The 14,145-nt window shown below is 35.0% G+C and overlaps 1 protein-coding gene and 1 long non-coding RNA gene across 4 annotated transcripts in view; one reads left to right on the top strand and one right to left on the bottom strand.

Annotated features, from left to right (window-relative positions):
- The window catches only part of acad11 (acyl-CoA dehydrogenase family, member 11), a 123,979-nt gene that overhangs the window by 85,339 nt on the left and 24,495 nt on the right, over positions 1 to 14,145 (bottom strand). The window contains exons 3-13 of the mRNA XM_016237322.1: positions 9,123 to 9,248; positions 8,644 to 8,805; positions 8,358 to 8,522; positions 6,867 to 7,008; positions 6,673 to 6,794; positions 5,669 to 5,775; positions 5,201 to 5,315; positions 4,915 to 4,992; positions 4,030 to 4,168; positions 3,095 to 3,202; positions 1,347 to 1,445 (exon numbers count right to left, since the gene is read on the bottom strand). Of these exons, the coding sequence (XP_016092808.1) occupies positions 1,347 to 1,445; positions 3,095 to 3,202; positions 4,030 to 4,168; positions 4,915 to 4,992; positions 5,201 to 5,315; positions 5,669 to 5,775; positions 6,673 to 6,794; positions 6,867 to 7,008; positions 8,358 to 8,522; positions 8,644 to 8,805; positions 9,123 to 9,248 (1,363 nt within the window). The remainder of the gene's footprint in view (positions 1 to 1,346; positions 1,446 to 3,094; positions 3,203 to 4,029; positions 4,169 to 4,914; positions 4,993 to 5,200; positions 5,316 to 5,668; positions 5,776 to 6,672; positions 6,795 to 6,866; positions 7,009 to 8,357; positions 8,523 to 8,643; positions 8,806 to 9,122; positions 9,249 to 14,145) is intronic.
- LOC107554727 (uncharacterized) lies at positions 12,626 to 14,139 on the top strand. Of its 3 annotated transcripts, none has more exons than XR_001605086.1 (4): positions 12,626 to 12,771; positions 13,000 to 13,089; positions 13,363 to 13,434; positions 14,018 to 14,139. It is a non-coding gene; the product is annotated as an uncharacterized lncRNA (long non-coding RNA). The 3 variants fall into 3 exon arrangements; XR_001605085.1 differs by having other exon boundaries at positions 12,626 to 12,917; XR_001605084.1 differs by having other exon boundaries at positions 12,626 to 13,089.

Below are 14,145 nucleotides of genomic sequence, written 5' to 3'. Positions count from 1 at the left end.
ATAATAAAGTTAGTTAATTTAAAAAGTATAAATTAATACCTTAATTAATACCTTGTGTTTCAAAACAAAACTTTACAAAACATTTCGTTAATTAAATATTACATAGTGGAATAATGTGCACCAATAAATCATTCACAATAAAAAAAAAAATGCATATTAAGAAAGTTAAGCAGGTCAGTTTTGGTTCAAGTCAACTTCAAACACTCATTATCATAATAATAGAATGTTGTAAAGATTTGAGATTTGCTGAAGCCGTTTAAAGCGAATTCAGACTTTATGGAGTTCATTTGGTGTGATGATGCAGAGAACAACAGGCCTTTGGTCCTTTGTCATGCTTTGAGGATGTTTAATTCAGAAGGCCTCGAAACCACAAATACCCACAGCTAGAACCATCTGGAATGTTCTACAGGGGACAGTTTCTAAGAGACAAATACCAAAGCACTTCTAAACATCCCATACAGATCGAAAAACAACCTTGAGCATTGTAAACAGGATGAAATGCAAGTTTAAACCCTGATCATTGATGTTATCTTACCGCAATAAATGGTAAAACTGCCTTTCATCACATAAAGATTGTTTTTAATCTTTGTATCGTGCAACTGCTGTTCCACACGTCAACAAAATGCAATTACGCATTCCTGCGGTCAGCTTTCCAAAAAATATAAATGAAAATGAAAGCAAGAGAGAGTGAGTTTACAGCTCTTATGGTAGGCTGTTCATTTCAGCTTATTAATTTTTGAAAATGACTCAAAGATGATTCATCGTGATTCAGTTTTCAAGTAGAAAATTAGGCTTTTACCAAATTATGTTAGCCTGCGTCATTTGCAATGGGAAAAACCTTCAAAATGCAACTTTTTCAGAATCTTGTCAAAGGCAGGAAGAGATGATAGCAGGCTTATCCTCGCAACTCAGTTCTAGGTCTGTGAAGCTGAAGGCAGGAACTTCGACTAATTGGTCTGTTTCTGCTTTGCCACCCGTTGTGATCGCTTTGAGTTCCCCAAGTCTGTGTTTATCGTTCACAGATTCTGCATAGCTGGTTTGTGTAAACATCTTAAATGTTTTTTAAATGTCATGCCAGTCATCGAGAAGATTTGGATGAACGGGGTCGTTTTATGGGATGAATCATTCTAGTGATATATTTCTTTATGTCTTTGTGGTAAGATATTGGTTAAAACACTAAGGCTATGAAAACTAAACTCCCGCTGTTCAGTTTTCCTTTTAACGTGTTTAGTCTCCACAGGAGTAAAACCCTAAAAATCACAATTTCTTTTCTTGACAACTAACAAACAAAATATTTCCTTTCCACTCCTACTTTCAATCTCGTACTGTGACATTCACACGCTTACCGCTGCTCCACCACTTTTTGCCATTAATGATAAAATGGTCTTTGTCTTTGTGAAGGGTGCACTCCATGTTTGTGGCGTCACTTGAAGCAACATCCGGCTCTAGAATAGAGAAAAACAGACAGAGTACTAGGATCAGAGATGAAAATCATTTTAGAAAAAAAGCAGTCAATTAATTTTATCCCCCCCCCACCCCAAGTATTTAAAAAAATTCTCTAACATTGTGTTTTGCATTATTTGTTTCGTCAAAGCACAAGTCTCTTAAAATCTAATTTGATTTTCATTAACATCAAAATGTTTTTGAAAACAATCAATACAAAGTGCACACACAACATTTTATTAAATTAGTTATTAAATAAAATTTCTTGAAAATAGCATTTTTTTTCAAAACAATATGAAACCAACATCGTGTACATACAAAGATGACATTTCTAAGAACTGTCATTTTTAAAACACATTTTAAAGTAGACTTCTAAAAGATTTTTCCTTTTCATTATTGTGGACACTATTAATTGTCATTGATTCACAAACAAACATTACCACTGTAGTCTGGTTCATGAACAAATGGCTAACATGAGGAAGTCTTTTTAATCAATGGTCAAAAAGACTGAAACTCACAAATTACTTATTGAATATTTATATGACAATATGTTATTGAAGATTCACAAAAGATTACTTCTTTGCTACTAAGTGTACTAAATGGCCAAGGTCGGCTTATTGGCCCACTGGGGGGGTGCCTCAAAATTAATTTAAAAGATTTAAAAGTAGACTAAATTTTTTTTATTTTATTTATTTTAATTCACCCCCTCAACCATATTGGAAAACCTGGATATATGAGGGACTTCTAGACCTGGGAAAATTATGTAAATTTGTAAGATCCTAAAATCCAATGCCATTTTTATAATGAATATGTATTTTGTCTAGTTAAGCCAAGCTCTAAAACATTTTATCATGTTTTTGTAAATTTAATTTAAAAACACTTTAAGTGTTTTTGTGGACAATAATGGAACCTTGGAGACAAAAAGACTGAGAACCACTGCACTAGAGGATAATATCTGGTGGTAAACAACAGAGTGACAAAACACAAACAGAGAGACTGGCTGTCAAGGTGGAAATGATAACCTAGTGTAGATATTTTATATGACGTGACATTTGTTACATAATCATGAATAAGAATTACAGCTATTGTCTGTAGTATGACAGCTAAAACGACACACATGCACACACACAGGGAGAAATAATGGGGAAAACTGTCATACATCAACACATCTGAAAACTCTGGGGGCATTACAGCACCATCTGCATATGTTGAGAAACTTGATGCCTCTTTAATCACTATTACACATGTGCTCACACAATCTATAGTCATCTTTTGGCTTGCTCAATTAGCAAAAGAATCAAAATCACTTTGTTGATCAAATTGACCAACTATTTTTCTCCTTGTTTACTCAATGAACACAGATATTATTATTAACTTAATTATAAATCCTCCTTTTAAGTCAAGTGAGTACTAGTGAATATGTGTCACATTAGAGAGGCTTGAGTTTGTCCAAGTTTTAAAACTGTGTCCTACCACTATGTTCTGTTCCAATATGTTACGCTCAGTCCAGCTGTTTAATGAATATGTAAACATCCCAAAGACACATGTCCACCAAAGCAACATGTCCATCGGATCTACGAACCTGAAACCAGCCTAATTATACAAGGTTTTCTTTAGACTGAATAGTCAATTAATACATTTTACACATTACCTGTCATACAGAAGCATGACCGTATGTCTCCTCTTAGTAATGGCTCCAGCCAGAGCCTCTTCTGTTCCTCAGTGCCAAACAGGTGCAGAACTTCCATATTGCCAGTGTCTGTTAGAGAGTTATACAATGAAATCAAAATTGAGAATTCTTATATTTTTCTGGAATGTTGCAGTGTTTGTTATAAATGGTTTATTTGTGCACATCATTATTTTAATTCATGTACTCTCATAATAATTAACGTCCTATCTGCAATCGGGCGGGTCAATAATCCCTTCCCTCCAACAACCTGTCACTCACATGAAATTGAAATTCCTGCCCTACTTTTTTTTTTTTTTTTTCCTGAGAAGCCGTTTCACTCTGCCATATGTCACATAAGGGAAAAATTTTACATATAAGAAGAAGAATTTTACATATTAGTGCTACCATTTAAACCATTCATACTTTCTATATAATGCTGACGTGTAAAACTTGTCAAATCCTATTGCATATACAGATGTAGTGTTGATAAAGATGTTTTGTTGTAAACATTAGTATTTCTACATAACACAAACTTATGACATATAACTTACAATAAATATGGCAAAATCACATTCTCTAAAAAAAACTAATTTTCAGTAATTATAGCTGTAAATCTGCATATAATTCATGTTATTTTATCATTCTGCAGTATAAAACCCTAAGTATGAGTGTACCTTAAAGCCATAATCTAAAAGCTCCATAAAAACAGTAACATTTCTGACTTATGAAGAAACACACACCCACCTGGGGCCTGGCAGACTAATTTTCAGTAATTATAGCTGTAAATCTGCATATAATTCATGTTATTTTATCATTCTGCAGTATAAAACCCTAAGTATGAGTGTACCTTAAAGCCATAATCTAAAAGCTCCATAAAAACAGTAAAATTTCTGACTTATGAAGAAACACACACCCACCTGGGGCCTGGCAGTTGAAGACTTCGGGGGAGTAGAAGCAGTGTCCGGTCTCCTCTGCGATATGAGCATAATCCAGCTGAGAGAGGCCACTCTCAGCCGGAAGAAACAAATTCCACAGGCCTGCAGCTCGAGCTTTTGCCTGCTCACAAGGACTTCATTAATACATACAAAGAACATCCTCCCAACTACAGTTCCAACTAATTTTCTTATTCAATACATTTTGTTCACCAAGACTAATTTATTTAAAAACACAGTAAAAATTTGAATAGTGTGAAATTGTATCATTATTTAAAATAACTGTTTTTCGTGTTTAATTTATTTTAATATTTTTGTGGAAAACATGACTTCTTTCAGGATAAATATTAAATTCAAAACAACATTTATTTGAAATAAAAATAGCACTCACTTTTGATCAACTTAAGGAATCCTTGATGAAAAACTAGTAATTAATTTATTTAACTATTTTAAATCTTACTAATATGACATGATATGATGGTACTCTATGTAAATAATGCATGATTGTATGTATCATCACCTTCAACTTCTCTATCACAGCAGGTGTGTGCCATCTCTCAGGTGTGTCTTTGTGCTTGGCGTAGTACTCTTTTACTTCCATGTGAAATTGTATCATTATTTAAAATAACTGTTTTTCGTGTTTAATTTATTTTAATATTTTTGTGGAAAACATGACTTCTTTCAGGATAAATATTAAATTCAAAACAACATTTATTTGAAATAAAAATAGCACTCACTTTTGATCAACTTAAGGAATCCTTGATGAAAAACTAGTAATTAATTTATTTAACTCTTTTTTTTAAATCTTACTAATATGACATGATATGATGGTACTATATGTAAATAATGCATGATTGTATGTATCATCACCTTCAACTTCTCTATCACAGCAGGTGTGTGCCATCTCTCAGGTGTGTCTTTGTGCTTGGCGTAGTACTCTTTTACTTCCTAAAAACATATGAAATATTGGGGGGGGGGTCATAGTCATCTTTTTAAATCATTATAATGATTTAATCATTATCATTATTTAGTATATTTTTATAGTTTTATTTACCTTTTAATTTTAATTATTTATAATTTATAGTATTCATTATTTTATATCTTTATCTTTATGTACTCAAACAGAGTGTCCAACAGAGATGACGGCAGTGCTGACCTGTTGGGCAGGAAGTACATGCTTTCTCATGAACTCTTTCACATGCTGAAGGACAGCCTGACCTTTGGGTGACAGCATGAACAGCTCTTTAGAGATCGGCATAGCTAACGTGGAGCTGCAGATAAAAAATGCATCCTTTATAAACTATTATCAACATTTATAATTACATATAATTACAATTTTAAACCACATACCCTGACAATAAAAATACAAACAATAATTATGTACCCTGCTTACATGGAAACACCTTTAATTACATATTCTGATTCTAAGGAAACAACTTCAAAATAAGCCACAAAAATACAACCAAAACACAGATTGCTCATTAAACAAAACTTGCTAATAAGGAAATATATCCTTAAAATGTCTTTTTGGACACTGAAAACCTGAAAATAATCATTAACAAATAATCTGTCAAGCAGGTATTTACTCTAATGTGCATGTAGAGTTGAGATTGTGATTTTGTACCTAAGGGCGATCTGTAAACCCAGCTCAGCTAAGGGCTCCACACTCTCTTCAAACTCAGCTGCGTTAAGAGAACTGGCATTGCCCAACAAATGCCTTGCATATATCCCCTAAAATGGGGAAAGAAAAATTACTTAGTAAGTTTAGACCCTGTGTGCTTTCCTGACACAGGAAATAGTATCACTTTCCCTGTGTGTATAGCAGTGTGTTTCAAAAAACAAAATTAACACAAGGTTTACCAATCATTTGCTACCTTGAACAACACAATTGGCATTCTGGGAGTAAAATCATCAGCCTTCAATTAATATGTTTATTAAAATACACTTCTCTCATTTTGTTACATGGTTCAGGGATACTTGAATCTGACTTGTCTTTAATGCAGAAAAATATATTTGTATAATGCCCGTTAACTAAATTAAGTATAATTGACTGTTGTCTCAAACAATAAATTTCCTACTTACACTAGCCAAGCGTTCAAAAGTTTGGGGTTGGTAAGATTTAATATTTTTGAAAGAAAAATTACAATTTAAAATAACTGTTTATAATTTTTATATATTTTAAACTGTAATTTATTCCTGTGATGGCAAATATGAATGTCTTTACTGTCACTCATGATCAATTTAATACATCCTTACTGAATAAAAGCATGCATTTATTTTAAAAAAAACTTCCTGACCCCAAATTGTTGAACGAAATATAGCTGTGCTTAGTTTCATGTCTCTCTTAGCACTCAACTCTCTTTTTCTCAAATAATGAATACTTCAACATACAATGATATTTAATGTCATTTAATTTAATAATTTGATAAGAACTCGTGTAATAATCTTGGATAAATATAGCTATAATAGCTTTAACTGTCATTTTGTGAAATAAAAAACTGCCCCTTTGCAGCAGGTGCATTTACCTTCTCCATATCAGCGAATGTCTTTATCTGATTGGCACAGTTTAACTTTGTTTTAATCAACAATGACTTGGCATGGTCGGCATTAACTTTTAAAACTCAATACCTGTGCAATTGCAGCCATTTTGAAAATAGCCATGGCAATGAAGAAGTTTTGCTGGGGAAGAGAGTTTGGGATGCCTCGACAATGGCAGTAAATGGAGATAAGGTCATCTGGAGAGGGAATTCCTGTTCAAAAGCAATGTATGGATTAATACATGAAATATAGAGAGAGAAAAAAGAGAGAGAGAGATGCCCCACCTTCCACTCCTGTGACTCCACCCATTGTGCTGATGACTTTGTAGTGACTGGGCCAGTAGTGTGGCATGAGAAAGTAGGCCAAGTCTGCTATTGGCTGTCCGGTAGTGGACAGTTCCCAGTCCAGTACAGCCAATACACGAGCCTGCAGAGAGACCATAAAGCTTTCAGGAGACCCAGATCCAGTAACATTTCTTCTCAAATAACAAAAAGTATGAATTAATGTATGGGAGGAACTGAGTTTTTGGTTTGACTGACAGAAACACACATTGGTATATCAATTACCAATCACTTCCACACAATTATGTGGGAAAGTAGAGTTTTAATAGGCTCATTAAGAACATTCTGCTCAAAGATGTGACATTATAATTGGAGGTTAATTAAAGACTTGCTCTGCCAGTCAGTTTTGATTCACTTGATCTTTACAATTCTCTTTGTAATAAATCATTTACTGACGGGAAGCTGGAAAAGTCTTAAGTCTCTGATTGAATCCATAAAGGTAACACCACTGTAATCGTTAAACATTTTCTCTTTGAATTTTTGAAAATTAAGCCACCATTTACTTCCCCTTGTGTTGTTCTAATGCCATATGCTCTTCTTTCTTTTTCAGAGCACAAAATAAGAAATTTAAAGAAATGTCCCCGCTTGTTCATATAATGACAGTGAATAGCAACCAGCTATTAAAAGACACAAAAGTATTACAGAATAGTCCCATGCCACACGTGTCTTATACTTTAAGTATTGTGTGGGTTTTGTACCTCTAATGTGTTATTTAACGAAAATCCTGACCTTGGACATTGGTTTCTATGCACGACTGTACAAACATGAGACTTTATTAGCAAAGCAGTTCACTCCAACTCGCCCAGAAAAGCACACAAACTGCAAGAAATCAAGATTACTTGATACTTTTGCATCATTTGTTGATAGCTTGTTGCCGGTCTCTTTTCACTGCCATAATATGGATGAGCATGAGCGGGACATTTCTTTAAGTTTCTTTTTTTGTGGTCTGAAAAAGAAAGAAGGGCCTACGGCATTAGAACAGCAGAAGGGAGATCCCGTTAAAGTTAGTTACGAAGATTCTATGGAGGAATTTCCATACTTCATATTGTGTTCTACAAATGTTTATAAATTTTCAAAAAAACCTTTAAAGAAACTAATACTTTCATTCAGTAAGTACACATAATCAACTACAAAAGATTTCTAAATTCAATTTTAAATTATACTGAAGAATCCTGAAAAAATTTAGCATGTGACACTAAAGAATGGAGTAATGACTGCTGAAAATCCAACTTTGCCATCACAGGGATCAATTAAATTTTTTCAAATATTAAAATAGTTTTAAATTGTAATAATATTTCACAATATTATCTTTTGTCTCTCTCTTTTTTTTTCTTTTTCAAAAATAAATGCAGCTTTGGTGAAACATTAAGAAAAACAAAAACATTAAGAAAACTTTTGAACGATTTTAAATGCATGTGCATCAAGTATCAGTACCTCTGTAGGGTGGAATATCAGGTTGTCAATTCGGAAATCGCCATGAACCAGGGACACTTCATTGTCATTGGTTGGCAGGTTGCGGCTTAGCCAATCAGAAAGTTTATCCATGGCTGGTATCTCTTTGTGGGCAGAGGCTTTGTACTGCTTTGTCCATGTGCAGACCTGGAAGAAAAAAAGTTTTGTTTTTTTTGATGAGTGAAAAGATGACCGTAGCTTTAAAGAATAATAAGAATTAAAATACAGATTTCAAATTAATAACTCATTGATGATTTTATCATCTCACCTGTCTTTTACAATAACCTGTTCCCTTCCCATATCCCAAGAGTTCAAGTGTACTGACATCTAGGGAGTGAAGTTTGGCTAGCGTCTCCACTGCAGCCACATACAGAGCTGTCCGCTCTGCCGCACTGACCCCTGGGAGCCTCAAGTCCCTGAATATACGTCCCTTATGTGCAGATGTACATTTACAGTATATCATCATCCTTCAAAGAATCCTACCATTCATAAACAATTGATAACTAAACGGACTGATAAGTGGGGTGGGGAAAAAAACAACCTTGCCTGCCCCCTTCTGGCCAAGTGTGTAATATTAACTGCTTGAGCTAGAGCTGTTACTTTGCATCTCAAAGAGAATTACAATCTTGAAAAAAAATTGCCTCAGTTTGGCTATATTTAACTCAAATATGGTTCAATGTAGAAATAATATGAATTAATTTATTGAATGAAATTTGAATGAAGTTAACATTTACTGGTTATGAGTACCTGTACATGTTCCATGATGTAAAACTCTGTGCCGATGACATGAGTATCTGTGCAGTACAGCACAGAATGAGGAACAGGAAAGCCAACAGAATACAGAGCCTTTTGAACAGCATACTCTCTTTCTATCTGCAGGCACAAAATGTCTCAGGTTACTCAACATAACCATGGTTCCCTGAGAGAAGAAAATGAGACCTCCCTTTCTCTGGAAAAAATGAATCAAGCTACTGCATCGCAATATCCAATGCCGCTTGAGAGCAAGGTGGTGTCAGCCACTGTATAACTCTGTGTGGAGCACCATTGCCTCAGAATCTTTCAACTAAGCAAGAGCTTCCTCATAAATACTCTGGGGAGCTGCGTAAATCTAAATATGAGTTGATACAGGAGTCAGGCAGTAGTCACATGCTGCAGTAGGTGAATACATGAAACTCAGGCGAGCACTAAGCTCACCATTTGGGGCTTTCGCACCGGGTAGTTATAAGAACATATTTATAGGAACTAGCCACCAAGCCGATTCCCCGAGAAATAAATGTTCCCCTAGGGCCATTTTCCTGGTTGCATTCGTAAGCCGGCTGACAGTGACACCATTAAAGCTAGGAAAAAACTCAGATGAGCTGCAACGGCAGCAAGCCACTAGGGCTGGGCAATATATCAAAAAAATTATCACAATAAAAATTTTCATATCAGTTGATAACGATAATTATCACGATAAATGTCAATCTTTAGTTCTTTAAGTTTAAAGGCAGATTTCTTCTCGAGTGGAAGTTGAAGAAACCAGATAGTTAACTCTGGTTTTAAACTAAGAGTCAGTGACTGCCTTGCTGTAAACAGTCTTGTAGTATTACGTCTCTGTAATTTGTGGAAAAGGTTACATCAGCTTTTAGTTTTCTCTGCAGCTTCTCAACCCTTTTCTATATAGCCACCCTGAAGCTGTTTGGTAGTTCTGGTATATTTGGTTTCCAGAGTAACTCTACCTGATAATATCCATCCTTAAAAGTTACGTTACACTTTATTTTGATAGTCCACTTTAGACATTCTACTAACTATAAGTAATTTTGCAACTACATGTCAACTAATTCTACTAACTCTCAGAGTAGACTGTTAGGTTAGGTTTAGGGTTAGTAGAATAAGTTGACACAGTCAGTATGTTATATGTTGTGGACCCATTAAAATAAAGTGTTAGAAGATATTAAGCAGACAGTCTACTAATACTCTATTGACTACTAGTTGACATGTAGATGCAAAGTTACTTGCTGTTAGTAGAATGTCTAAAGTGGACTATCAAAATAAAGTGTTACCAAAGTTACAGTCTGTGTTGTACAGCTTCTTTTTCTTCTGGACTTCCAGCTGTCTTGTTCAGTGTGCCCAAAGTCTCTACTTCCCAAAAGGCACACAACTGTTTTGAAATATGTACATCTTCTTCTAAACAGATTTGCATGCATGTTGTGTCTGTTACACTAGACATGGGAATTGGTCCTTGTTTAGCTCATCCAAAAATACTTTCCAGGGCTACAAGAGATTTGGTTAATCTCTCAACCCTACCTAATACCACTTGCCATTAGTAGTCTGCTCCTATTAACACTGAACTCTCAGAATCATTAGTGTGCTAAAAGAAAAATTCAGCGAATTGCAGACCCTTAGCTTCGAACTTCTTTTGCACATGTTCTCCAGGAACTTTCATAAAAGCAGTACAGACTTGAGGAGTTCCAATTTCTGCCATTTCTGTTCTTTCATTTGTGTTCAAATGGATACGTGCTGAAATCGCGTTTGGTCTCGTACTGTATCGTGTACCTTGTCAGTGTCGTGCGCTTTGCTTGGCCATTTGTTGTGATAAAGAGGAAAGTGTGTTCAGGCGCCAGCAAAACAGTGTAAAGAAATACGCTTTATGAGAAGCAGTCAATCAGCAGAAGTTAAAAGCAGCTGTAAGTGTATTTATTTCTTGTCTCAGTGTTTAGCGCAGTTGTCGTTGCTAGGAAACGCTTGTTTTGTTTACTGTGGAGACGTGCTGAAATCGTGTTTGGTCTCGTACTGTATCGCGTACCTTGTCAGTGGCGTGCGCTTTGCTTGGCCATTTGTTGTGATAAAGAGGAAAGTGTGTCCAGCTGAATTCAATTTGAGTTGTTAAACAAATAAAAAAGAAGCGTAGTTTACCGTGGAAGCGGTCGCGTGAAGACCAAAGATTGTAAAGACCATCGACTCTACCGTGCGACTCCACCGGGCAGGGACACCGGCAAAGGATAAGTAACGTTTTCGCTTTTTATTTCTCTTCTTTCCTACTACTTGTTTCACTTCTGTTTCAGTTTTTTATAACCATTTCTTACTATGTGTCAGTAAGTTGTTGTTATTTAGGCATGTGTGTTTGGCTCAGTGTTATTTTTTTAGGATTACTGATAAACTAATGTAGTTTGATTTGTATTAGTTATCTATTTTAGTTTTAGTTACAGTTGTAGTAATGTTGTCATTTTATTAGTTTTTTATTATGTCTATATAGTTTTTTTTATTAAGTTTTAATTTTATTTAATTTGAGTTATTTCAGTACTTCAACATACAAAATGGAAATTAAATTATATATATTGAATGTATTTATATATATGTACATGTATATGTGTGTGGCTGTACATACACATATGTAGTTGTTTTTTGGTGTTTGGCTTAGTGTTATGTTAGAATCATTATTATACTTTATTTATTTTGTTTTCATTTAAATGTTTAGTTTTGAAATGTTGTTGTATGCATTTGTCATTTTTATTGAATTTATTTAATTTTCTTAAATGTGTATATATATATATATATATATATATACACACAGTATTTATAGAGTTTTAGCTTTTAGTTTTAATTACTTCTTATTTGTAAGTCGCTTTGGATAAAGGCGTCTGCTAAATGACTAAAAGTAAAGTAAAGTAAAGTAAGTGTTCCATATACTTCCAAATGGCAACTTCATGATATTCACTGTAATCACTGACACTCAGTTCCGAAACTGTGAAGATCTAGCTTCTCTCCATTTAGCACTGGTAATGCTAGTGTTTTTTACTAGACTCTCTTGCACAAAGCTTCTTTGGCTGCCTCCATCCAACAAGCAACATACTAATTTTCTACCCGCCAGACCCTCTATCCACACTTTAACAGTTTGAAGCAGTACAGTCGTTTGCCCATCAGCCTTTGGTTTCACAGTGCTTGACTCCGAGGACACAATAAAACAGATTAACTGTAACTGAGTAACTGATTTTTGTAATCTGAACAGTATTATACTGTAATATGTACAGTAAGATACTGTAAAATGTGTATACAGTATTTTACTGTAAACCGCAAAGGATTATGGGAAAATATACGGTCACTACTGTATTTCCTCACTACTGTAAATCAATTTACAGTAGTGAACTTGCCCGCGAAAAACTGACCAATGGCAAGGGAGATATTTTTTGACTGTTTGGTGGAAGTGGCCGTAAAAGGACAAAAGAGAAATGCACCGTTAACTCGACAAAAGGTTAGTATATTATTTCTGTTTTATGCAAAACTGTGATATTTTAAGATATTTTCACTTGTTAACAGCAAACTAACATTGTCTAATTTTTCATGTCGGGAGTTGGAGCTTTTTTTTCCTGACTGACGGCCGGAATGCCGCCAAAAGGCTGATAACATCGACTGCTGAGTAAATTAAGGTCACCTATATTACACGAAATAAACCTTAGTTAAACCGAGAAACACGTTTGTACGTTCTGCTGCACTTTAATGCAAGTTAGCTCCTCTGGCCAGCCTTTATTTAACCTTAACAGCGAATTAACGTGAAATACTGAGGTAAAGTGCTTTAGGCAAACCACTGTTTCAGTGGAGATTTTAAACAGTATTTTCTAGTACTTCTTTTGTTTGTTATTTTCAGATTTCTAGTCTGGATGTAGTCTGCAACGTCGGAGGTGTATTTTGGATCCTCTTCTTGTGAATGCCATAGTATCGATGATAACATCAACCGGTATGTTAATAATGTAATTTAGCCGAAGTTAACTAACTTAGTTGAACAAAGAGAAGCATAGTCAATTATTTTCTTTACTCTGCCTTTTTATCGCAAGTAAGGTAATTCTCTTCAAATGCTATTTAAGTCAGAAAGTGTGTACCAATGTCGTATGTAACTTTAGAGATGTAACTTTAGTAACGTTAACATAAAACAGCGAGCTAACAACCTACTGAGGAAAACTGAGTGAAGAAACACCACTGCTAATAACATATTTTGTATTTTATTTTCAAGTTTGTGGTCATGTCGTCTGCATCTGAGGTGTATTGGAGTCTTGTGATTGCCTCGTAGCGGTGCTAACAGCAGGTGAGCTTCCATCAGCTTAACTAACTTTATTGTCACTAAATTAGCCTCTAGCTGCTGTGCTCCACTAACTCACAGAACAGGTTGACTTTGAGAGGAACATGCTAGCACATGTTGAATAAACATGAGCACTGCACGTTTCAAAATCGAAACCGGGTGCGGGTGTTTTTATATCGCTGTATTTCTGAAGGAAACTCATTTTAATTTCTTCTTGTTTGTAATGTCTGATAATGCAGCTTTTGTGAGTGGAGCTCTGCTTTGTGTACAGCGTTACCGGGGAAACCTCGATATCTACCACTCCAACAGCACCTCCTGCTGGCAGAGAATGAGTTTGCATATATATGCTGCCACAAATAGAATGAAAGTCTGTGGGAAACACTGTAATGTTATTTATGCAATTTGTAAGTGCAAATTATAATTAATTATACTCGTCTCTGATTATCAACTAATTATGTACCTTCCTTGTAGGTGCATTCAGATGTAGTATATAAGGTCAAAGTGCATACAGCACCAACAAGCTTGACAGTCAAGGCAAATTTTGTAAACACTGCTTTGATAAATAGTTTTTTTTTTCTTGTGCTTGCAGGTTCATTCAGACAGTCAACATTTGTGGCACCAAATGCATTGAAAGTCACAGATCAGGTGGAATTTTGGAAAGAGGGTGCAGCCTGAATCCCATCCTGCTGTTTTTCATCGGAGAGCTTGTCAACTTTT

This window comes from Sinocyclocheilus grahami, unplaced genomic scaffold (genome assembly GCF_001515645.1).
Source record: "Sinocyclocheilus grahami isolate Dianchi unplaced genomic scaffold, SAMN03320097.WGS_v1.1 scaffold511.1, whole genome shotgun sequence".
Classification (NCBI taxonomy): domain Eukaryota; kingdom Metazoa; phylum Chordata; class Actinopteri; order Cypriniformes; family Cyprinidae; genus Sinocyclocheilus; species Sinocyclocheilus grahami.
This window is presented reverse-complemented; position numbering and strand designations above follow the sequence as displayed.